The 24,639-nt window shown below is 62.6% G+C and overlaps 3 protein-coding genes across 3 annotated transcripts; 2 read left to right on the top strand and 1 right to left on the bottom strand.

Annotated features, from left to right (window-relative positions):
* The first annotated feature begins 211 nt into the window (after positions 1-211).
* Positions 212-3,784, top strand: LOC310894868 (uncharacterized protein). The gene is made up of 3 exons (XM_083825499.1): positions 212-374; positions 868-1,734; positions 2,421-3,784. Exons 2-3 carry the CDS (start codon positions 908-910, stop codon positions 2,425-2,427), a joined length of 834 nt encoding a protein of 277 aa, XP_083681625.1. The 5' UTR covers positions 212-374; positions 868-907; the 3' UTR covers positions 2,428-3,784.
* Positions 3,785-6,806: 3,022 nt separating this feature from the next.
* Positions 6,807-15,767, top strand: LOC310895570 (GTPase IMAP family member 8-like). The gene is made up of 3 exons (XM_083827040.1): positions 6,807-9,385; positions 9,759-10,678; positions 12,590-15,767. The coding sequence occupies exons 1-3, from the start codon at positions 9,346-9,348 to the stop codon at positions 13,907-13,909; spliced, it is 2,280 nt and encodes a 759-aa protein (XP_083683166.1). The 5' UTR covers positions 6,807-9,345; the 3' UTR covers positions 13,910-15,767.
* Positions 15,768-20,480: 4,713 nt separating this feature from the next.
* On the bottom strand, positions 20,481-22,961 carry LOC310894223 (GTPase IMAP family member 1-like). Its single transcript, XM_083824081.1, has 2 exons — positions 22,809-22,961; positions 20,481-22,100 (listed from the first exon to the last, which is right to left on the bottom strand). Exon 2 carries the CDS (start codon positions 22,070-22,072, stop codon positions 21,272-21,274), a length of 801 nt encoding a protein of 266 aa, XP_083680207.1. The 5' UTR covers positions 22,073-22,100; positions 22,809-22,961; the 3' UTR covers positions 20,481-21,271.
* Positions 22,962-24,639: the final 1,678 nt, after the last annotated feature.

Below are 24,639 nucleotides of genomic sequence, written 5' to 3'. Positions count from 1 at the left end.
GCCCCCCGGCAGCTCGGGGCCGCCCCCGGCCCCTCTGTTCGGGCCGCGCCGTGCGAGCCCCTTTGTTCCCCGGCGGGCCCCGGCCGCTCCCCGCCGCAGCCCCGGCCCGGAGGGGACCCTGCCCTCGGGGGGGGACACCGGGCCGAGCCCCCCCCCCCCCCCCCCGGGCCACCCCGCCCCGGCCGCGGGGCTGCGGGAGCGCGGGCGGCGGAGCGGGCCGGGGCAGGGCCGGGCCGGGCCGGGCGGGCCGGGGCAGGAGCGGCGGCGGTGCCTGCGCGTCAGGCGGGCAGGAGGAGCCAGCGGGCCACAAAGAGCCGGGCGGCGGCGGCGGCGGCGGCGGCGGCGGCGGGGAGCGGCGGAACCGGGCCGGGCAGGTCGGCGGCGGGGCGGGCACCGGAGCGGGGAGGGGGGGGGGGGAGATCGGGGGGGGGTGGGGGGGTCCGGGGGGGTCCGGCACGGCTCGGCCCGGCCCGGGGGGGGGCGGTGCGGTGCGGCAGCGAGGCGCAATGCGGCGCAGCCCGGCCCCAGCCCGGGGCCGGCCGCCGGGGGGATGCCGCGGGACCCCCCCCCCCGCCGAGCACGGAGCTCCCCCCCCCACCCCCCGCACGGTTCCGGGCCCCCCAGGGCCAGGCGTGGCCGCGGAGCCGCCGGGGCTCGCGGGCTGGGCCCCGCAGCCCCGGGGGGGGAGCGGGGGAGGCGGGCGCCAACCCCCCCCCACCTCCGCCACGAGGGCGCCCGGCCCCGGCCCCTTCCGCCCTCGGGTTCCCCCGCACCGGGCGGTGTTCGGGGGTCCCGGGGGTCCGGGGGGGCGGCGGCACCCCCGGCGTGGCGCTGGGAGCCGCAGCCGCCCCTCTCTGTGCCCCCCAGGGCCGCGATGCGGGCGCCGTGAGCCGGGCAGCGCGCGCCCATGACGGACCTGGCCTCGCCCACGGGCGAGAACCCCTTCGCCTTCCCCGGCGGCGAGGAGGGCTTCGGGGACGAGAAGGCGCTGGTGATCCACAGCCAGGCGGAGGAGGAGGAGGCCGGGAAGGAGTTCAAGTGCATCCTGTGCGGGGAATGCTTCGGCCAGCAGCCCAGCCTCGCCCGGCACCAGAAGCACCACGCCGGGGAGCGCGCCTTCATCTGCGCCGAGTGCGGCAAGGCCTTCAGCCTCAAGCACAACCTCATCATCCACCAGCGCATCCACACCGGGGAGCGCCCCTACCAGTGCGGCGTCTGCCAGAAGAGCTTCAGCCTCAAGCAGAACCTGCTCACCCACCAGCGCATCCACAGCGGCGAGAAGCCCTTCTCCTGCGGGCGCTGTGGGAAGCGCTTCCGTGAGCAGCGCTTCCTCCTCAACCACCAGCGCACCCACGCCGAGGACCGGCCCGGTGCGGCCACCGAGGACCAGCCCGGCGCAGCCGCCGCCGCCAGCAGTCGCTCGCCGCGGCCCGAGCCGCATGAGGAGGCCGGCGGCCCCGGGGCAGCGAGCGGCCCCTTCGCCTGCGCCCGGTGCGGGAAGGGCTTCAGCTGCCGGAGCAGCCTGGCCACGCACCAGCGCACCCACACCGGCGAGCGGCCCTTTGCCTGCCCCGACTGCGGCAAGAGCTTCAGCCAGAAGGGCTCCCTGAAGATCCACCAGCGCACCCACACGGGCGAGACCCCCTTCTCCTGCACCCAGTGTGGCAAGACCTTCGCCCAGAAGGTCAACCTCACCGCGCACCAGCGGAGCCACGGGGCAGAGAACGCCCTCACGTGAGCCCCCGCGCACCGGGACCCCCACCCACCGCTGCCTGCACCGCTCTCCTGCCCCACAGGGTTCTCCCCATCCTGCAGCCCCCCGGGCACTGCGGGAGTGCCCACTGCCCTGCACCTGGAGGTGCTGCCTGGGGGCCTCGGAGCCCTTAGTGGCCTCACCAGGGCTTCGAGGCGCGTGCACATCCATCAGTGTGGGAAACCGCCGGTGTGCCCGTGTGGGGCACAGAGCCCGGCGTGACGGGTGTGATCAGCCCCGGCTCCGTGTGGGCACCCCTGGGCGCCTGCTGCGCTCCTCCTGTTGGAGTTCCTCCCCTGACCATCACGAGGCTGCTCCCGCCAGCCCTGGCTGCCTCCGGTGCCCTGCATCAGGCGCTCGCAGGCTGATCTGTGCCTGCCGGACGACTGTTGCCCCCCAGGGCTTCAGGAGGAGCCAAGCGCTGCGGCCGGCCCTGGAAATGGTGGTATTCTCTGTGGGGCTTCCTCCCCGTCTGTCCACCCAGTGCTGCAGCCTGGCGCACCCCAGGGCCACAGGTTAAACCCCTGGGCCAGGGCGAGGAGGAGGAGCGGGGAGGTTTCCCCAGGGCAGGGGACCACCGCTGCATGCTCCCCACGCACCCCTGTCCCCCCCACCCAGGCTGGTGCTGCTGCAGCGCAGGTAACACCTCTGTGTGCTTCTCGCCCAGGGAATGACGGCCACGAGCATCAGAGCAGAGCCAGATCTCGCCTCCTGTGCTCTGCGGGGAAGGAGCCGCGGCGCCGCGTGCTGCCCACCGTGCTGGGGAGAGGGGCTCGAAGAGGAGGCGGCAGAGGCTCGTCCCGGCACTGCGGAGAGCCCCGAGTAGCACAGAAATCAGGCGAAATAAAAATAAAATAAAACGCAAAGCTCACGGGTGCAAACTGCTTCCCAAGGAGCAGCAGCGGCAGCTCCGGCCTGGAGGAGGGACCGAGGCGGGGGCTGCACCCGGCTGCAGAGAGGCAGAGACCCCAGCCCGGGCAGCACAGAGGCCCCAGTGCGGAGCCCACAGATGTGGTGGCGGAGCAGGCAGCCAGGAGAGGTGAGCCGCGGCCAGGACGTGAAATCTCTGCCCATGCCTTGCTCTGCCACCCCAGGCACAAGCAGAGGAGCCCCGTGTTTGCTGAGCCCGCCCATGGCACCAGAGAAGGGGAAGTGGCTGCGCCAGAGCCCCGTGGCACGTGGGACCGTGCAAACCCTGCGGCACCTCTGAAGCCATGGGGTTTTAGGGCTGATCCCGGGTGCTGCTGGGGGTCAGCGGCCACCCCTGCCCTCCACAGGGTCCCTGTCTGTGCTCCATCCGGAGCCCTAAACCGGGACAGTGCTTGGCATGCTCTCTAGGACAAGACGGGACTCAGCACTGGTGGCTGAATCCAGGGTGGGTGCCCCTCTCCTGCACCCGTCCTGCCCTGCTGCTTGCAGGGGAAAATCAGCTTCTGCCGTCGCTTGCTGCTGATGATGCCCGTTGCACTGCGCCGCTCTCCACCACAGGATGATGCTGGGCTGGCCAGCGCTCCCTGCCCTCCTTCATGGGGCGACGCCGTGCATCGGGGCAGAGCGAGTGTGCAGCTGCCGGGGGGAGCTGACACCTGGCCCGGCCCCAGCTCCCGGTGACGGCACCGTCCTGGCTGCCACCGGCTCCCGAGGGAGCTGGATCCCCTCCTGCAGAGCCCCGCCGTGCCCCACTCCCCCCTGCTCCCCTTGCACAGGTCCATCCGTGCCCGTGGCACCGCCTGCACCCCGCCACACACGGTGCAGCCCCCCCCGGGCAGCCCTTTCCCCGCAGTGCCCCCACCCAGCCCGGTACCAGGAGGAGGGTGCTGGGCCCAGCCCCGGTGCCGTGGGGGCTGCCGGTCGCCGCGCCCCTGCCCGCCGGTGTCTTCTCGCCGTCCTGGCAAAAGGCAAAGCCCCCTGCGAAGAGCTGCACAAAGTGACCCCTGCCCCGTCCTCTGCCCACTTCTCCCTTCGCCACTACATGTGTGGAAATGCAGGTACTGCTGATGTGTATGAATTAAATTAATTACGCTTGGAAAACACCACGTCTCCATCTTGCTGGGAACCTGGGGAGTTTCGTGAGGGCTCACCCACGCCTTCCCAGGGCCCTCCAAAACATCGCTGCTGCCCGGGGGGGGGCTGCGGAGATGCTCACCAAGGACGGAGCTGCTCATGCACCTGCACCAGGGGTGAGCGACGGCCCCGTGTGTGCCGGGGAGCCCATTCCCAGCTCAGCCTTGCCCCTTGCAGGTGTTGCTCCCATCCTGCCCTCACCTGGGCCAGCGGCTGTCGCTGCTGCAGGACTCGGCCGGCCTTGGCATGGCGGTGAGCAGAGCGCACGCTGCATCCCCAGCCGGCCCCTGCAGATCCTCCGCTGTCCCAAAAGATGGATGGATGTTGAGAATGCCAGCCGGGAGCGGGGACACCCCAGCATGAGCCGTACGTGGGCTTGGCACAGCAGCCAGCACCGCTCCACGGGCACATGCCGGGTGTCCTGCCTGATGTGGTGAGCCCTGGGCTGTGACAAGAGGTGGGAGTGTGGGGAGAACGTGACAGAGGGGTCCTGGCTCTGCTCCTGTGTCCCCCCCAGCTCACGGCCGTCCCCTGCTGGTTATGTGGCCGGGGGCAGGAGCGGATCCGAGGCAGCGCTCGGGGCCTGGGAGCTGCCATTGCCCTTCGGCCTGTGCCTGTCCCGGCAGAGGGAGGCTGGAGACGCTTCCACCTCGACTGCATTTTATTGACTTTGGCTTTCTCTGTTTTCCCCCAATGGCAAAAGGAACGAGCTCAGTGCTCAGGAGGGTGTTCTGGGGTAGGCCGTGTCCGCCTAGGACACCCTCACACCACATGAGGCCCGTCCCCGTCAGCAGCAACGCGAGCCACGAATCCCCGAGTGCAGGGAAGGACGGGCTTAGAGCCCTTGTGGCCCGAAGTTTGGTGGCCACTGACTGCCCACCACGAGGCCTGTGTGGGGTGCTTTTACCCTGCTGGGCCGCTGAGCTCCCGCACAACTGCTCTCTGACTGCCCCTAATCAAAGGGAAAGGGAAAATACAATGGAAAGGGCTCAGGGGCTGAGGTAAGGACGGGGAGATCACTCAATGATTATCGTCATGGGCAAAACAGACTCAGAGTAGGGAGATTAATGTAATTTATTGCCTATCACTAGTGGAACAGAGCAGTGAGAAACTACAAGCAGACTACAAACACCTTCCACACACACACCCTCTTCTCTCCCCCCCCTGCCCAAGCAGCACAGGGGACTGGGGGCTGCGGTCAGTCCCTGAGGCTTCATCCCCGCTGCTCCTTCACCTGCCCCTGCTCCCCGTGGGGTCCCTCCCACGGGATGCCGTCCTTCCCGAACTGATCCCTCATGGGCTGCCCACAGGCAGCAGCTCCTCAAGAACTGCTCCCACACGGCTCCGTCCCACGGGGTCCATCCCCCAGGAGCAAACTGCTCCAGCACGGGTCCCCCACGGGCGGCAGCTCCCCCCAGACCCCCTGCTCCTGCGGGGGCTCCTCTCCACGGGCTGCAGCTCCGGCCCGGGGCCTGCTCCTGCGGGGGCTCTCCATGGGCCGCAGCCTCCTCCAGGCCACATCCACCTGCTCCACCGGGGGCTCCTCCACGGGCTGCAGCGTGGAGATCTGCTCCGTGTGGGACCCGTGGGTGCAGGGGGACAGCCTGCTCCACCAGGGGCCTCTCCCCGGGCCGCAGGGGAATTGTGCTGTGTGCCTGGAGCACCTCCTGCCCTCCTGCCGCGCTCCCCTGGGGGCTGCAGGGCTGCTTCTCACTCCTCTCTCCCAGCTGCTGTAGTGTAGCAGGGCTTTGGTATTTTTTTCTCCTTTCTTAAATGTGCTCTCAGAGCACACATGCTGGGTGTGTGGCACTGCTGTGACCTCCGAGGTGCCTCAGAGGTGATGGACACGGCAGGGCTCTGCCAGAGCCCCAAGGGAGCCAGGTTCTGGCCAGAACAGGAGGTTTGCTCCTCAGCCTTTAATTTAAAGCCTTGCCTTGGCAGCCCCTGGCTCTCGTGCTGGTTTGTCCTTGGGCATCACCAGGCTTCAGAGGCTGAAGCCTTTGGGGTCCCTCTAGCCATGGTCACAAGAGATGTCAGGAGTTCTCCTCCACCTCTCTGAGCTGCCAGCTGGGCAGCCGCTGCCATGGTGCTGCTCCCTGCGGCCAGAGGTTCCTGACACCCGGTGTCCCAGTGTCCCCATTCCCAATGTCCCTGTGTCACAGATCCCTGTGCCCCAATATCCCCAGGTCCAAGGTCCCTGACACCGTGTCCCCATGTCCCCAGTCCCCATATCCCTGTGTCACAGGTCCCAATGTCTCAATGTCCCCAAGTCCCCATGTCCCTGACACCTAGTGTCCTCATGTCCCGATGTCCCCGGTCCCCATGTCCCTGTGTCACAGGTGGCTGTGCCTCAAGGTCTTCGGCTCCCCGTGTTCCTGACACCTGCTGTCCTCATGCCCCAATGTCCCTTTGTCCCAGCATCCCCAGTCCCCATGTCCCTGTGTCCCAGGTCCCTGTGTCCCAATGTTCCCAGGTCCCTGACACCCAGTGTCCCCATGTCCCCAGTCATCATGTCCCTGTGTCACTGGTCCCCGTGTCTCAATTTCCTCGGGTCCACATGTCCCTGACACCTAGTGTCCTCATGTCCCAACGCACCCAGTCCCAACGTCCCCAGTCTCCATGTCCCTGTGTCACAGGTCCCTGTGTCCCAATGTCCCCATTCCCAATGTCCCCGTGTCACAGGTCTCGGTGTCTCAATGTCCCCAGGTCCCCATGTCCCCGACACCTGGTGTCCTCATGCCCCGATGTCCCTTTGTCCCAACGTCCCCAGTCCCCATGTCCCCGACACCCGGTGTCCCCATGTCCCGATGTCCCCAGCCCTCACGTCCCTGTGTCACAGATCCCCGTGTCCCAGTGCCCCCAGTGCCCCAGGTGACACCCAGTGTCGCAATGTCCCGGTGACCCCGGTCCCGGTGCCGGTGTCCCTGACCCCCGGTGCCCGGCTCCCGGTGCCCGGCTCCCGGTGCCCGGCTCCCGGTGCCCGGCTCCCGGTGCCGTTCCCCGCACCGACGCAGGGGGTCGCGGCTCCGCTCCGGGAGCTCCGCGGCCGCCGCTGCGCACCCGGGCTCCGCTCCCGGTCCCGCTGAGCGCCGGCGGCTTTGGGCGGCCGGCGGGTACCGGAGCCAAGCAGGTGAGGGAACCGGCGGGGTACCGGGACCGGGCGGTACCGGGGTCTGGGGGTTGGACGCCGGTCAGTGGGCGAGCAGGGGAACGGGACCGGGGCTGTGCCCCCCGTGCTGGAGCACCCGTGGGCGAGGCTGGACCCGGGTGGCGGCTGCCCCGCGGCTGTGGCACGGCAGCTCTGCCCCAGGAACCCCCCCCAAAGCTCCCCAGCAGACACCGTGCGGACCCCCCAGCAGCCAGGGGCAGCCCCGCGGGCATCCCGAGCTGGCCGGGCTGGGGACGTGCGGCCGAGAGGAAGAGGATGGGGAGGAAGAGTGACCGAGCCCCTGCGGGGATGAGGAGGGGGGCGAGGAGGTGCCTGAAGCAGGAGCACGGGAGGTTCGCGGACCCAAAGGCTGCAAACCCACCGAAAGCAAAAGCGTCCCAGGAGGGACGGTGCTGGGGAGCAGGAAGGGGACGTGAAGGAGGCGCGCAGCCGAACACCAGCAGCAGATCAAGGCGAGCTGCGGGACAGCGTGCCCACGGGTGAAGGCGAGCAAACAGGCACACCGCGGCACCACGGGGACTGCACGCCCACAGGGAGCCGCAGAGCCATGGGCGGTTGGTGCCCAGGCACCCACAGGGGTCCGAAGCTGCCGCCCTGTATGGATGGCCCCGAGCACAAAGTGGTGCTCGAGTGTCTCAGGCCAAAGCACGAGCAGCGTGCTGGGGCTGTGGCACACAGGGGCCGGAGGAGGGGGCTCCCTGCCTCCTGCAAGGGACCTGGGGTTAGCAGAGGGGCCGGGCAGGGGTTGAACACCGCTTTGTGCTGTGCCACAAAATGTCCCCGGTGCAGGAGTGTGCGGCCTCACACACCACAGCCCGGGTGGAAAAGGGGGCCTCCGGCTGTATTTGCATGAGCATCAGACCAAAACTCCTCTGTTAGGGGGCTACACCTCATTGCCTCGTTAACCTCATGACCGGTGAGGTTTATTTCCAGGACATGTTTTCCCTCATTTGCACAGATTGAGCTTTCCCAGTGATTTTTTGAGAGGTCACCGTGGGGCCGGGGGGAGGCAGCCCAGGAGCAGAGCCACCTTGGCGCCCACAGCCGCTGCGCCCTGGCGCCGGTAACCCGGCTGGGCTGCTACACGCAGCACGCCTGGCAGGTGGCGAAGGGGACGCGGCAGGTTTGGGGGACAGCCGCCACGAAGCGCCCGTTGGTTGTCTTCACCCAGAAGACCTGGGGCACGGCTCCCTGCGTGGCTACGTGGTGAACGCCGGCAGCAGAGGTCTCCAGATGCTCCCGAAGCCCTGATGGACGTGTGCTGGCACAAGAGGAAATCTTCCAGCTGGGAGCTGCCATGGGAGCAGCTCCTGCGAGCAGCTTGCGAGTGGGCACCTTTGGAGACCGCAGCTCTGCCGTGGAGATGTGCGTGGTGTCATCGTGGTGCGGGGAGCCCCTGCCCGCCCCCGGGCCCACCTTTGGAGCTCGTCCTGCGTGCAGGGACATGTGCAGGGCGTGCTGCAGGGCGCCGGGAGCAGCGTTCTCCAGGGCTGCTGTGTGCTCGGGGCTGCTGCGTGCCTGGGGCCATGTGGGTACCGAACCGCAGGGCTGCAAAGGTGGGACGCTGGGGGACGTTGTCCTGTAAGAGCCCAGGGCCACGGTCGGGGGGAGCGGGGCTGCTCCGTGCCGTTCGTGCTTGGGGCAGCAGCAGCACCGTGGAATTTTCTCAGGACATTGCCCTTAGTCCTGCTCCCCGGAATAGCGCTGTGGGAGCTCAGCGCATTTAGGGAAAAGCCTGTTTGCAGGACCCTTGGTGTATGCAGCTGGGGCTGGGTGTGCCCTGCAGAGCATGCAGCAAACCGCCCCCCACTGCTCCCCCACAGCTCCGTGCCCCCCAGGAGTGTCTCTGGGCTGTCCTTGCAGAGCCCCCGCCCCGTGAACCTTGTGCCCAGCCCTGCTGCACTCAGCTTCCGCCCCCGCAGCCCCAAACCAAGAGCTGGGTCCGGGCACGAGCACCTCCTGCCCAGGGGCACTCCTGCGCCCGGAGCCGTGGGTAGGTGCCGGGGCTTGGTGCTCACCAACTTTGCTCCCCAGTGCGCTGCACGGCTCCAGAGTCACAGCTCAGCAGCACGGAAAGCGTGCAGCAGATCCCTGGGGGGCTGCTTCTGAACGCAGGGATCGGGAGCAGCCAGCGTTGCTCACCCACGGGCGAATGGTCCCTGGCCAAGCCCACTGCTGGCTGGGCTGGTGCTGCAGGCTCGGCCTTCTCAAGGGCTTTGTCACAGCCTGCCAGTGCCCTTATCCCCCAAGCCCAGCGGTAAATCCTTCACCCTGCACGTGTGTTTGCTCTCTGTCCCCCTGCAGCCTGTGACCCGGCTCCGGCATCACCCTTCCTGCACTGACACTCCGGCAGAGCACGATGGCGAACGGCCCCTGGGAGGATCACGGTGAGCGTCACGGTAAGGGTGCAAGGGCCAGGCACTGCCCTGTCCCAGAGCCCCCTCGCAGGGGGGATCGGGGTCCTCGTGCCACTGCAGGGACCAGGCTCTCCAGGCAGTCTCCCTGCTGGGAGGGGTTTTGGGGACAGAGCAGGTGGGGGCACGGCATGTGCCGAGCGGTGCCATGCACGTGGAGGGGGGACAGGCATCCCTGGGATGGCGCGGGTATCCCTGGGGAGGTAAGAGCATCCCTGGGGTGGCACAGGCAGCCCTGGGGTGGCACAGGCAGCTCTGTGCCCCTGTGCTGGGCTGTTTCCATGCATGACCCACCGCAGCCAGGGCTTTTCACGCTGCTGCTCTCTCGCTGAGCCTTTCCCCTCACTGATGCCAGCAGGCCAGGGGACACAGGAGCACACGGGGGAGCCGGAGCTGCGCCTGGTACTCGTCGGGAAGACCGGTGGAGGGAAAAGCGCAACGGGGAACACCATCCTGGGGCAGGCGGCCTTCGAGTCGCGCCTGGCGCCATGGGCGGTGACGCGGACGTGTGCCCAGGAGAGCCGGCTCTGGCAGGGCCACAGGGTGGTGGTCACCGACACCCCCAACATGTTTGACTCACCGGAGCACAGCGCCCGGTCCTGCTACGAGCTTGCCCGCTGCCTGCTGCTGTCGGCGCCGGGGCCGCACGTCCTGGTGCTGGTGACCCAGCTGGGCCGCTTCACGCAGGAGGACGAGGAGGCCGCCCAACAAGTGTGGCGGGTGCTGGGGCACGAGGCTGCGAGGCACACCGTCATCCTCTTCACCCGCAAGGAGGACCTGGGGGGCGGCTCCCTGCAGCGCTACGTGGCGCACCCCAGCAACGCCGCCCTGTGGGAGCTGCTCCAGGCCTGCGGGGGACGGTGCTGCGCCTTCAGCAACCGGGCGGCTGGCGCCGAGCGCGAAGCCCAGGTCGAGGACCTGATGGTGCTGGTGCAGCAGGTGCTGGAGGAGAACCAGGGCGCCCATTACACGAACGAGCTCTACTCCCAGGCCACGCGGCTCCTCAGCTGCAACGACGTGGATTTCGAAGAGAAGTGCAAGCACCTCGCGAAGCAAGTGGAGCAGCAATTGCAGGGCCAACAAGGAGCATCAAGAGACGGGTGCCTGGGGTGGCTCACGCGGTGTGTGCAGGGGCTGTGCTGCACACGATGCATGCGGTTCCTGTGCTGCTGCTGCTGCTTCACCTGGGCAGTGGTCCTGCGCATTGCGCGCTTTCTGTGGCAGGCGTGCCGCAGTGGTTGGAGGGCAATTGTCCGGCTGTACAACCGCTTCTTGTGCTAGAAGCAAGAATAGAACGAGAATACACTGTGCTGTATTTCTTTTCCCAGGTCATTGCACTGTGTTGCTTAACAACATGGCAAGCAGGTGATTCCCCCTCTAACAGCACCGCAGTCCCCACATGGGCTGTGCCTCTCGGCACAAAACTGCAGCACAAAGCTTGCGGCTGCTGAGCGGTTTCTGCTTTGTCTCCATCCCGATGCCAGGGATGTGCCCGGGGCATTGCAGGGATGGCTGCGGACCTGGGGACACGCAGGGCCAGAGCCAGGCAGTGCCTCCTAGGAAATGCCCTCGTCCCTTGCATTGAGCCGTGGGGCAGCCCTGGGTGCTGCCAGGAGAGCGCAGAGCATCCAGGCGGAGCGGAGCAGCACCCACCAGAGGGGACCCATCCCTGAGCAGCTCTGGGGGCAGCAGGGCGAGGACAGAACTGGTCACATTCCCCTCACTGCCATGGGCTGAGCTCACCTCATGTCCCTGCAGGCTGGCATGGGATTTGGGGAGCCACCTTGGCCTGGCACGGGGGTGGGGGGTGGGGGGGTGAAGGACAAGGGGCACGGGGCAATGGGCCAGGTGCCAGCTGGCCCAGTAGGGACATCGAGGGACCCTGGCAGGGACACCAAGGGAGCCAGCCCTTCTTCCTGCTGCCCTTCAGGTGCTGCTGTTGTTTCTCAGGGGACTGGAGCCATATGAGCAGGTACCTGGGGATCCACGTCCCTGAGAGAGGACCCAGGACAAAGAGCATCCTAGGGACAGGTGGGACAGGTTGGTCACATGTACAGGGATGGCGGAAATATCCCAGGCAGCAGCAGTTCTGAGCATCTGAAACCACCATGAACTTTGACAGGGAAGTGCCGTGACACAGGATGAGGTGCCATCCCACTGCGGTTGTACTCTCCCTGGGCTGACGTGCTGTGGAGCTGCACGCAGGCACAGTCTCCATTTGTCATGCACACCTCCCTGCCTTCAGGAACACGGGCTGCTCTGCACTTGTGTGCAGTTTCATATTTTACTGTCATCACTGACCTGTTGGTGGGGAGCCCCGGGGGTGTGGGAGCAGGGGTCGGAGGTGTGAGAGCAGGACCTGGGGCTGGAGGCACCCGGCGAGGAGCCCCGCAGTGCCCCAGCAGCGTCCCTGCCAGCTCTGCAGGTGCCTGCGGAGCCAGGGAGCACCACGAGCGTGGGGAGAAGGAAGTACAAGATAGCGGCAGGGAAATTCAGATTTGTCACTTGCAACCTTCGCAACACTTAAGAGGCTTGCAGCGTCCGTCCCAGCCCCGAGCGGTGCGCGGGATCAGTCCCAGCCCCGAGCGGTGCACGGGGTCCATCCCAGCCCCTGACCACAATGCAGGCTGCAGCTGCCTCGTCTCCTGCCCCTTCTTCTCTCAGCGCTCTGCCTCCAGTCATAGCAGCAGGAGAAACTGCTTCAAAACTAAGCGCGGGTCATCACGGTAGTTAAATAACTCTGAGGTTGCATTGTTTCTGGAGGAATTACAAGAATCAGCGTTATAGTTGGCTACACCTCCAGAGCTGCACAGAATCGAAACCGAGACGGGGGCTGGTGCGGGAGGAGCCGGTGCTGCCCTGCTGCCATGAGCACAGTTCTCCAGGCTGACACCGACGCCGTCACCGCTGTCACTTCCTGGTGGCTGTGAGCGTCCCGCGGGGACAAGGCGAACGCCAGCGCAGGACCTGCAGGAAGGTACGGGCGGGAGGCCAGGGGCCGCGAGGCTCCGTGCCGGCAGAGAGGGCTTCTGGGGGGGCCTGGGGACCGGGCGCAGGGCAGCGGGGTAGGGAAGGGGCTCTTCCCCCTGTCCCCTCCTCTCTCCTTCCCTTCTCCCCACTCCTCACTCCCCATACTCGGCGTGGGCACAGCACAGACCTCCCCAGCCCCAGGTGCTGGCATAACCCCAGCCCCAGCCCCAGCCCAGGGGAGCCCCTCAGGATGGTGCTCAGCCCCACGCGGGGCCCCAGCTGCACGAGTGTCACCGCCCCGAGGGTCCCTGCCACCACCCGAGGGTCCCTGCTATCACGCTGCCTTCCCTGCCCGTGATCGTGCGTAGACTGAGGCTGCCTCGCTGCTCTGTTTCCCCGCTGCACCTCGCAGTTCTGGCTTTCATTTTCATTTTCTATTCCTTGCTGCTGTCCGTGCACTGCTGTGGCTGCACACGCTGCAGCGCGATCCAGGGGACCCCGTCTGGCCCGGTGCCACCGCAGCCTGACCCAGCTGCAGCCTCCCGAGCCCTTCCCGCAGCGGGGGCACACAGAGCCCCGCAGCCTCCAGTCGCCAGCAGCGAGGCTCCGAAACCATCCCCGCTTTTAGTGAAAATCCCTTCTGCTGTCGGTAACGCTCCCCGCCTCTGGGTGCCTGCTGACGGAGCCCTGGGCGTCTGCTTTTGTCTCCGCAGCGTGGCCGTGGCCATCCGGCCTGTCTACATGCTGCCCGGGGTCGGCGGGGGCTTGGAGATGAGGCTGATCCTGGCTGGGAAGGCTGGTGGGGGGAAAAGCGCCACGGGGAACACCCTCGTCGGGGAACGTGTCTTTGAGTCCAAGCTGTCCACCCAGCCAGTGACCGTGAGGTGTAAGAAAGCACAAGGGCACTGGGACGGCGAGGACTTCACGGTGGTTGACACGGCCGACATTTTCAACCCAAGTGATGCCAGTGATGAGGTGCACCAAGAAATTGTCCGCTGCATCAGGCTGTCCTCCCCGGGCCCCCACGCGCTGCTGCTGGTGACCCAGCTGGGCCGATTCACCCAGGAGGACGAGGAGGCCGCAGAGAGACTGCAGGACATCTTTGGAGCTGATGTTTTGGGGCACACGATCGTCATATTCACCCGTGCAGAAGAGCTGGCGGGGCGATCTCTGCACGACTTCGTGTCCTGTACTGACAACAAAGCTCTCTGCGAGCTGATCCAGAGGTGCGGGAACAGGTACTGCGGCTTCAACAACCGGGCAGCTGGAGCCGAACGGGACCAGCAGGTCACGGAGCTGATGGGGATGGTCCGCTGCATGGTGCGGGCAAATGGGGACGGGTACTACAGCAATGAGATGTACCTGGAGCCCAATTTAACAGAAGGGAAGGTGGAGTATCACATGGCGAGGTACAGAGCAGGCAGGAAAAGTAGTGAGTTTCTCACTCACTCTTACAGGAGAGATATTGTGATTTGTGGGATGATTCTCCTTGCCATTGCGGTGGTTTTCATTATTTTTCTTATTTGGTGGGAGCGATGAATCCCAGCACCACAGAACCACTGAACGCCTGGGGCTGGAGGCACCTCTGCACACCACTCCAGCTGCCCGGGACCGTGTCCATTGGGTGTTGGACATCCCCAGGGATGGAGACCCCAGCGCTGCTCTGGGCAGCCTGTGCCAGCGCTCAGACACCCGCACAGCAAAAAAAGACTTTTCTGATGTCTCACCAGGCATCCTTGTGCTTCCAGCAGTGCCCATGCCCTTGTGTCCTGCCTCTGGGCACCCCACCAGGCGTTCACACATACAGACGGAACCCCCGAGCCCCCTTCCCCGGGCTGAGCAGCCCCAGCTCCCAGCCTCTGCCTGTCTTGCAGATGCCTCCATGTCCAGATGCAATGGAACCAACTCTCCCTTGGAAAAGAAGAGGAATTGTCTATGTTTAATTGAGCATCCCTTCAATCAGTTACCATATATGTAGTACAGGACAAAAAATATGTTTATCTTTTAACCTAGGCTCCCTTTGATCAGGGACAAAATGCTCCTTCTGGAAGAAACAAAGGAAAGTTGCCAATAGCAAGTAGCCTTAGGTTGTGCTTAGGTGACGTGTGGCCGTTTTGAGAAACAACGTTGTGTTTTTGCAATAGAAGTTGTTTTTGCAGTGGAATATCCACTAACCTTGCATATTCAAAAGTGATCGTGCAGGCATGACAGTAGCATAGCACTAGTTAAGCAGATAAGGGGAAGGTCCCACTGTCCCAACATAAGGAGGATAGCTCAGAAAAACAGGATGAGCAGTATGAAATAAGTAAAAACAAGAATCACGGGCCCTCTACTCACAAGAGAAGAAGGAAAAAAAGGAAAGGGAGAAATTAATGGCTGGTCAAATTAAATTGTACATGTATGGCATAGAAGTGCGTCAAGTAGGTTGTGAACCTGCAGTACTCAGCCAGTGAGGAAATGGGAGAAATCAGGTGTCAGGTAACAGGGGATATAGGGTTATGATAAACTTGTACTGTGCGCTCCTGCTTGCACGATGTGAGAAGCTAAGTAGTGTTTTTGCAGTAGAGAATTACGTGTTTGTATTCCAAGGTAGTTGTGTAGTCATGATAAGGAGAAATGCTAAGTAGGTAAGTGGACAGTAGAAGGCCTCACTGTTTCAAAATAAGGAGGAAGCTTGAGAAAAACAGGATGAGCAGTGTGGGAACAGTAAAACAAAGATCACAGGTTCTCAAAACGTAAGAAAGAAAAAAAAAAAAGGAAAAGGGAAAAAATAAAGGGTGGAAAAAAAAGAAAAATTGTACACATATGGTATAGAGGAGCGTCGAGTAGCTTGTGAACCTGTAGTACTCAGCCAGTGAGGAAACAGGGGAGGTGATCAGGTGTTGGGTAATAGGCAATAAAAGGTTGTGATTTGTTTACTAAAATGCGCTCCTGATTGACAGGACGCCCGCCATTGCAATTGCGAATAAAATAGCTTCATAGAAGGTCCTGTCTGAAGAAAATTATTTGAGATTTTTCTCACAAGGATGCCCACCATTGCAATCACGAATAAAATAGCTTCATAGAAGGTCCTGTCTAAGAAAATTATTGAGATTTTTCTTACACCATCTGCGGATAAAAGGGGTTAGGGTACTTCATCAGGGAACACCACCAAGGACCCCCAAAGAAAGGAAGGCCTGCACAAAAGGGCCTGAAAAAGGAGCCATTAGGAATGATGCCACATGAGTACAAAACTCATGTGGATTAGAATGAATATTAGATAGCAGAATAGTCATGAATTTAATGTCTACATGTAGCAAGGAAGTCGACATTGGGTGTGCTTGATCTGTGGAAAATGCACCGAGCTCTGAGGCCTGAATAAAAGCAATCTCTCTCCTGAGCACGTGCGAATTGGCTTATTGCACACCGGGTAAAGGATCACAGAGTCACAGAATGTCTGGGGTTGGGAGGGAGTTTAAAGATCATCCAACTCCAACCCCCCTGCCATGGGCAGGGACACCTCCCACCAGGTCAGGCTGGCCAAGGCCCCATCCAGCCTGGCCTTGAACACCTCCGGGGATGGGGCATCCACAGCTTCTCTGGGTAACCTGTGCCAGTGCCTCACCACCATCTGAGTGAAGAATTTCTTCCTAACATCCAATCAAAATCTCCCCTCTTTCAGTTTAAAACCATTCCCCCTTGTCCTATCGTTATCTGCACTAGTAAAGAGTCCCTCTCCATCCCTTTTATAAGAACCCTTCAAGCACTGAAAGTCCACAATGAGGTCTCCACGGAGCCTTCTTTTCTCCAGGCTGATCAGTCCCAGCTCTCTCAGCCTTTCTTCCTAGGAGAGGTGCTCCAGCCCTCTGAGCATCTTTGTGGCCCTCCTCTGGACCCGCTCAAACAGCCCCACATCTTTCTGGTGCTGGGGCCCCAAACCTGGATGCAGTGCTCCAAGTGAGGCCTCACGAGGGCAGAACAAAGGGGGACAATCCCCTCCCTCCCCCTGCTGCCCACCCCTCTGATGATGCAGCCCAGGATGCAGTTGGCCTTCTGGGCTGCAAGCGCGCACTGCTGGCTCATGTCGAGCTTCCCATCCACCAGAACTCCCAAATCCCTCTCTGCAGGGCTGCTCTCAATGAGTTCTTCTCCCGGTCTGTACTCATGCCTGGGATTGCCCCGACCCAGGTGCAGCACCCTGCACTTGGACTTGTTGAACCTCTTGCGGTTCACATGGGCCCAAATCCCCAGCTTCTCCAGGTCCCTTTGGATGGCATCCCTTCCTTCTGTTGTGCTGACTGCACCAGCAGTGCCATCAGCTTGGTGCCATCTACTAACTTATATGATGCATTAAAATCCTTCGGCCCCGCACTCGGTCCCTGTGCATCCATGTGTGTGGCAGGAGAGGAGGATGGCAAAGCCCTTCTTGCCGTGCCAAGCCAAGCCGCGCCGTGCCAGCTGCAGGAGCTGAGCGGCTCCATGGGCCACGCGGTGCCTGCCCTTGGGCTGGTGCCTGCCCCGGCTCCCTTCCCCACAGCCGACGTCCCCGAGAGCTGCCTGGGTGCCACGGGGCAGGGGACATTTCGCTTTCCGCCCCAGCCGCCAGCTCAGCGGGAGCAGCACAGCGGAGGGCAGAGCCGTGCCGGCTCTCGGCCTGCCCGAGCTCTGCACTGTCTCGCTGGGCACGGGGCAGGGCAGGCTGGGCACCGGGTACAGGGCTCTCGCTGGCCTGTGCCCCGAGAAGGGCAGGTACCGCAGGGAAGTGCCACGAAGGCAGGACACCCAGGGGCATCGTCCTGCGAGAGCCAGGGCCGTACCCTGCGGGCATGGGGCTGCTTCACGCCGCTCACGCTTGGGGCAGCAGCAGCACCATGGAGCTTCCTAAGCGCGGTGCTCTTCGTCCCTCTCCCTGGAAAAGGGCAGTGGGAGCTCAGCGCATTTACAGGAAAGGCCAGTTTGGCAGATGTCTGCAGAGGCAAGCCTGCTCAGGCAAACCTCACCACCCCCATCCATTCACAGATCAGCCTGCACGCCCCATGGCCACACGAGATGTCCTACCGCATCCCCGTCACCCTGCAGACCACAGGCGTGCAGGGCTCCCCGCTTCCTCTGCGCTGCAGCAGCACCGGGGCTCATTTCCTGAAAAGGGCTGAAGCTGCGCCCACACCACACCTCTGTGCGCCTGCACAGGCTTTGGGCAGCCCCTCCTTAGGCGGGTTTTGCTGATTACAAAGCCCTTTCTCGCCATCCCTGCCCATCACGTCCTCACCAGGCTGAATGTCCCTGCCTTCCCCCTGCTCCCAGTTCAAGGTTCCCCTCGCCACGGTTGAGGCTTGTGTGCTATGGTGAGGAAGAAGAGCACTTGGAAACACTTCTCGAGCACTAGCAGAGCAGGGTCCCCTCCTGCAGGCACAGAGGGGAGGGAGGGTGGGAGTCCCATACAATCCTACAGCAAGGGCCGCGGCTCAGGGATGGGACCCGCACCGTGGAGGCACCTGATGTCCCCTGCATGGTCACAGCCCCCATCCTGCGCCTCCTCACCCAGTCCTGATTAACATCTTCATTAACAATCTGGGTGATGCAGTATCATAGAATCATAGAATCATTGAATATCCTGAGTTGGAAGGGACCAAAGCCCTTTCTTGCCATGTCTGACAGCGGTGTCCAAACGCTCCTTGAGCTCCGGCAGCTCGGGGCTGTGCCCCCGTCCCCGGGCAGCCCGTCCCAGTGCCCGACCACCTCTGGGTGCAGAACCTTTCCCTAACCCCCAGCCTGACCCTCCCCTGCCCCAGCTCCGGGCCGGTCCCTCGCGTCCTGGCGCTGTCCCCAGAGAGCAGAGCTCAGCGCCTGCCCCTCCGCTCCCCTTGCGAGGGAGCTGCAGGCCACCACGAGGCCTCCCCTCATCTCTTCTCCACGCTGAACAATCCAAGCAACTTCAGCCACACCTCATACGTCTGCCCCTCTAGACCCTTTACCATCTTCATTGCCCTCCTTCGGACGCTCTCTAACAGTTTTATATCTTTCTTATACGGTGGTGCCCAGAACGGCACCCAGTACTCCAGGTGGGGCTGCACCAGCGCAGAGCAGAGCGGGACGATCCCTTCCCCCGACCAACTAGCAATTCTGTGCTTGATGCACCCCAGGATGCAGTTGGCCCTTCTGGCTGCCAGGGCACACTGCTGGCTCGTGTTCAGCTTGCTGTCAATCAAACCCCCCAGATCCCTCTCTTATGGCTGCTCTCCAGCGCCTCGTCCCCCAGTCTTTATGTATAGCCAGGGTTGCCCTTTCCCAGGTGCAGAATCTGACACTTGCTCTTGTTAAACTTCATGTTGCTGAATGGCAATGACAATGAACTAGCTGACATCGGCTAGTTCTCTGAGTACTCTGGGATGAATCCCATCAGGCCTCATAGACTTAGAGGCATCCAGGTGGAGCAGCAAGTCTGCACAAGTTTGGGGTTAACCGGGAGTTTGTCGTGCCTGCAGTCACCATCCCCCAGCTGCGGGTAGCTGATGCCCCAGAGCCCATCACTGGTGCTGAAGACAGAGGCAGGGGCGAGTACTGCGTTAAACGTCTCTCTTTTGTCTATGTCCCTGTTTGTGAGGTGTCCATCCTCATCAAGTATCAGACCAATGTTTGCTCTGGTCCTCCTTTTCCCATTAATATGCTTTAAAAAGCCTTTTTTATTGTCCCCCATGCTCCTGGCCAGCTTCAACTCTACTTGAGCTTTGGCAGCCAAGAAACCCAAATTAACCCAAGATAATGGGTTGATAAGCTTTTGCTCAGTCAGGTCCTACGCCTTCTGGGCACCGCTTGTTTTGACTTCAGGACTTGCAAATCCTCCCTGAGCTGGAGGAAGGGGTTGCTTTCCTATCTGGACCTGGCACACCTTGTTATTTACCATCCTAGTAATAGCCTACATTGCAGTGTGGTGGTTTTACTCGGCTGGGCAGCTGAGTTCCACCACGGCCGCTCTCTCGCTCCCTCAAAGAGGAAGGGGGAGAAAACGTGACACAAAGAGTTCAAGGCTTGGGATACGGATGATTTAATTAAAGACAAAAGAGAGAGGGGAAAAAAAAGGAAAGAAAAGAAAAAACAAAGCAAAGGCTGTGCGGAAGCACAGAGAGAGAAAAGCAGTTACTCTCTACTTCCCATCAATGAGCAATGTTCAGCCACGTCCTGGGAAGCAGGGCCTCAATACGCGTAGCGGTTGTTCGGGAGCACAGACACTTCCACAGCGAGACCCTGAGCAAATTCCACGGTGCTGCTGCTGCCCCAAGCACGAGCGGCGTGGAGCGGCCCCACGCCCCGAGACTGGATGGAGTCGCTACGCCACTGTCCATCACAGCTGAGAAGTCGTGGCAGTCCCGTGAACTTCCCACTAAGTGGAGGAGGGAAAACATAACCCCCACTTGGAAAGAGGGGAAAAGGGAAGACCTGGTTGTCTACAGGCCAGTCAGTCTCACCTCTATGCCTGGCGAGATCATGGAGCAGATCCGACATATCATGCCTGACAAATCTGGAGGCCTCCTGTGACAGGGTTACGGCACTGCTGGCTAGGGGAAGAGCAACTGACATCATCTGCCTGGGCTTGTGCAAAGCATTTGACCCTGTCCCCCACGCTGGAGGGAAGGGATGCCACCCAGAGGGATCCGGACAGGCTTGAGAAGTGGGCCTGTACGGACCTCATGAGGTTCAACAAGGCCAAGTGCAAGGTCCTGCAGCTGGGCTCAGGAAATTCCAAGCGCAAATCCAGGCTGGATGGGGAATGGATTGAGAGCAGCCCTGAGGAGAAGGATCTGGGGGTGGTGGTGGAGGACAAGGGGGAATGGTGTTAAATTAAAAGAAAATAGCTTTAGGCTAGACATTAGGAGGAAATGCTTCGCTGTCAGTGTAGTGAGGCACTGGCACAGGCTGCCCAGAGAGGCTGTGGATGCCCCATCCCTGGAGGTGTTCAAGGCCAGGCTGGATGGGGCCCTGATCTAGATGGAGCAACCTGATCTAGAGGTTGTCGTCCCTGTCTGTTTCAGGGGGGTTGCAGTTAGACGATCTTTAAGGTTCCTTCCAACCCGAGCCGTTCTCCGATTCTATGATCCTTTACCCCGTGTGCAATAAGCCAATTCACACGCGCTCAGGAGAGAGATTGCTTTTATTCAGGCCTCAGAGCTCGGTGCATTTTCCACAGATCAAGCACACCCAGTGTCGACTTCCTTGCTACATATAGCCATTAAATTCATAACTATTCTGCTATCTAATACATATTCATTCTAATCTACATGAGTTTTGTACTCATGTGGCATCATTCCTAATGGCTCTTTTTCAGGCCCTTCTGCGCATGCCTTCCTTTCTTTGGGGGTCCTTGGTGGTGTTCCCTGATGAAGTACTCTAACCCCTTTTATCCATCGATGGTCACACGTCACCTAAGCACATCCTAAGGCTACTTTCACTTGCCAACTTTCCTTTGATTCTGATGAAAGGGATGCTCAATTAAAATAGACAATTCCTCTTCTTTTCCAGGGGAGAGTTGGTTCCATTACACCGGGAAAAGGAAGGCATCTGTGAGGCGGGCAGAGGCTGGGAGCTGGGGTTGCTGAGCCTGGGGAAGGAGGCTTGGGGATCCCGTCTGTGTGCGAACACCTGGTGGGGTGCCCATGGCCAGGACACAAGGGCATGGGCACTGCTGGAGCCACAAGGATGCCCACTGAGACATCAGAAAAGTCTTTTTTTGCTGTGCAGGTGTCTGAGCGCTGGCACAGGCTGCCCAGAGCCGTGCTGGGGTCTCCATCCCTGGAAATGTCCAACACCCAATGGACACGGTGCTGGGCAGCCGGTGCTGGGGACCCTGCCTGGGCAGGGATGGAACACGCGGCGTGCAGAGGTGCCTCCAGCCCCAGGCGTTCAGTGGTTCTGTGGTGCTGGGATTCATCGCAGCCATGCAATAAGGAAACCCAGGGAAATCACAATAATGATGAGGACAATCAGCCCACAAGCCAGGAGAACTCTCAGGGATGGCTTGCAGCTGAACCGCACCTTCTTTATCTTGCCTGCTCTGTACCTCGCCATGTGATACTCCACCTTCCCTTCTGTTAAATCGGGCTCCAGGTACATCTCATTGCTGTAGTACCTGTCCCCATTTGCCCGCACCATGCAGCGGACCATCCCCATCAGCTCCGCGACCTGCTGGTCCCGTTCGGCTCCAGCTGCCCGGTTGTTGAAGCCGCAGTACCTGTTCCCGCACCTCTGGATCAGCTCGCCGAGAGCTTTGTTCTCAGTACAGGACACGTAGTCGTGCAGAGATCGCCCCGCCAGCTCTTCTGCACGGGTGAATATGACGATCGTGTGCCCCAAAACATCAGCTCCAAAGATGTCCTGCAGTCTCTCTGCGGCCTCCTCGTCCTCCTGGGTGAATCGGCCCAGCTGGGTCACCAGCAGCAGCGCGTGGGGGCCCGGGGAGGACAGCCTGATGCAGCGGACAATTTCTTGGTGCACCTCATCACTGGCATCACTTGGGTTGAAAATGTCGGCCGTGTCAACCACCGTGAAGTCCTCGCCGTCCCAGTGCCCTTGTGCTTTCTTACACCTCACGGTCACTGGCTGGGTGGACAGCTTGGACTCAAAGACACGTTCCCCGACGAGGGTGTTCCCCGTGGCGCTTTTCCCCCCACCAGCCTTCCCAGCCAGGATCAGCCTCATCTCCAAGCCCCCGCCGACCCCGGGCAGCATGTAGACACGCCGGATGGCCACGGCCACGCTGCGGAGACAAAAGCAGACGCCCAGGGCTCCGTCAGCAGGCACCCAGAGGCGGGGAGCGTTACCGACAGCAGAAGGGATTTTCACTAAAAGCGGGGATGGTTTCGAAGCCTCGCTGCTGGCGACTGGAGGCTGCGGGGCTCTGTGTGCCCCCGCTGCGGGAAGGGCTCGGGAGGCTGCAGCTGGGTCAGGCTGCGGTGGCACCGGGCCAGACGGGGTCCCCTGGATCGCGCTGCAGCGTGTGCAGCCACAGCAGTGCACGGACAGCAGCAAGGAACAGAAAAGCAAAATAAAAGCCAGAACCGCGAGGTGCTGCAGGGAAACAGAGCAGCGAGGAGGCAGTCTCAGTCTGTGCACGATCACGGGCAGGGAAGGCAGCGTGGTGGCAGGGACCCTCGGGTGGCAGCAGGGACCCTCGGGGCGGTGACACTCGTGCAGCCGGGGCCCCGCGTGGGGCTGAGCACCATCCTGAGGGGCTCCCCTGGGCTGGGGCTGGGGCTGGGGCCATGCCAGCACCTGGGGCTGGGGACGTCTGTGCTGTGCCCATGCTGAGCATGGGGAGCGAGGAGTGGGGAGAAAGGAAGGAGAGAGGAGGGGACAGGGGGAAGAGCCCCTTCCCTGCCCCCCTGCCCTGCGCCCGGTCCCCAGGCCCCCCCGAAGCCCTCCCTGCCGGCACGGAGCCTCGTGGCCCCTGGCCTCCCGCCCGTACCTTCCTGCAGGTCCTGCGCTGGCGTTCGCCTTGTCCCCGCGGGATGCTCACAGCCACCAGGAAGTGACAGCGGTGACGGCGTCGGTGTCAGCCTGGAGAACTGTGCTCATGGCAGCAGGGCAGCACCGGCTCCTCCCGCACCAGCCCCCGTCTCGGTTTCGATTCTGTGCAGCTCTGGAGGTGTAGCCAACTATAACGCTGATTCTTGTAATTCCTCCGGAAACAATGCAACCTCAGAGTTATTTAACTACCGTGATGACCCGCGCTTAGTTTTGAAGCAGTTTCTCCTGCTGCTATGACTGGAGGCAGAGCGCTGAGAGAAGAAGGGGCAGGAGACGAGGCAGCTGCAGCCTGCCTTGTGGTCAGGGGCTGGGACGGACCCCGCACACCGCTCAGGGCTGGGACGGACCCCACACACCACTCAGGGCTGGGACGGACCCCGCACACCACACAGGGCTAGGACGGACCCTGCACACCACTCAGGGTCAGGGCTGGAGGTGCAGGTGCCGGACGAGGGCACTGAACTAACGACAATTCTGGGGGGGTGCTCCCGCTCCAGCCAGGGGCCGTGCATCTCCTCTGCGAGCTCGGCAGGTTTTCCAAAGCATTGCAAGGGTTGCCAGTGATCGATCTGAGTTTCCCTGCCAGCTCCTCGTTCCCCAAGGCGTCGGGACCCCCTCCCAAGGTGGTCGCAAGCAGCTGAGGAGGAGCAGCCCTTGCCCGGGCTGTCACCGTCTGCCCCCACGGTGCAGCGAGGCACAGCCACGCTCCCCTGCCCCTGCGGCCCCTGCTCCTGGGCTGTGCGGGGCTGGCAGAAACGTGCCCTGCCACTGGCGCGGGGTGCGGGGGCTGCCAAACGCTGTTCCCTGCCTCACCGGGTGTGCAGCCGTCTTGTGCATGCGTGTGTGTGTGTTTACCCCCGGTTATAAAACCACTTCCTGCGTGCACACACACCAGGCGGGACACACACGCAAGCTGTGTTAGCGACCCGACTGCCAGGTGATCGTCTTCATCGGCCTTGTTACCGCCGCGGGGCGAGCACGGGAGACTTTGGCAAACCTCGCTCAAAATCCCTTATTCTTCTTTCAGGCTTCCCCTGGGAGTGGGCGCAAAATGGCAGACGCTCAGATGAAAGGTGAGCGCCTTACCCACTGCGTGCAGGCAGCCAGAGCCTGGCCGAGCTTAGAATCCCAGGATCACAGAGCCACAGAGCGCTCTGGGTGGGAAGGGACCCCAAAGCCCGGCTGGTTCCAACCCCCCTGCCGTGCCCAGGGCCCCCTGCCCCCAGCCCAGGCTGCCCCCAGCCCCATCCAGCCTGGCCTTGGGCACTGCCAGGGATGGGGCACCCACAGCTCCTGGGGGCAGCCTGCGCTAGGCCTCACCGCCCGCAGGGGGAAGGATTTCTGCCTTGGATCTAACCCAGACCCACCCTCTGATGCCTTAAAGCTGTCACCCCGTGTCCTATCCCTACCCCCCCTGCCCAAGAGTCCCTCCCCAGCCCTCCTGCAGCCCCTGCAGGCACTGGAGGCTGCCGTGAGGTCTCCCCAGGGCCTTCTCCTTTAGCAGCCTTCTCATTCAGTCAGCCGGGCGCAGTGCTGCTGAGGCTGAGGCTGGGTTTGCGTCCTCGTGCAGCCTCACGCACGCTTGTGCACGCTGTGCACGGGCCCTCTGGGGAGGCCACGGGCTCGAGGATTTCCCGAGGCTGCCTCTCATCTTCCCAGTCCTTAGGCTGTGTTGTGCCAGGTTCAGGGCAGGTGGGGCCCCAGTGGCTGGTTACGGCCTGAGGCACAGCGCAGGGTGCAAAGTCCTGCCCCAAAACCTCGATATCTGT

The sequence above is a fragment of the Anser anser genome (genome assembly GCF_964211835.1).
Source record: "Anser anser genome assembly, chromosome: 2".
Lineage (NCBI taxonomy): Eukaryota > Metazoa > Chordata > Aves > Anseriformes > Anatidae > Anser > Anser anser.
Note: the sequence above shows the minus strand (reverse complement) of the source record. Positions and strands in the feature narration are given on the sequence as shown.

Excerpts from the sequence above, each read along its gene's own strand:
- LOC310894868 (XM_083825499.1), top strand. The coding sequence starts at position 908 with ATGACGGACCTGGCCTCGCCCACGGGCGAGAACCCCTTCGCCTTCCCC.
- LOC310895570 (XM_083827040.1), top strand. The coding sequence starts at position 9,346 with ATGGCGAACGGCCCCTGGGAGGATCACGGTGAGCGTCACG. Across the intron at positions 9,386-9,758 it reads GGATCACGGTGAGCGTCACG|GCCAGGGGACACAGGAGCAC; the intron begins GTAAGGGTGCAA and ends TGATGCCAGCAG. Across the intron at positions 10,679-12,589 it reads TGTACAACCGCTTCTTGTGC|CCCCAGCCCCAGCCCAGGGG; the intron begins TAGAAGCAAGAA and ends GCATAACCCCAG.
- LOC310894223 (XM_083824081.1), bottom strand. The coding sequence starts at position 22,072 with ATGCTGCCCGGGGTCGGCGGGGGCTTGGAGATGAGGCTGATCCTGGCT.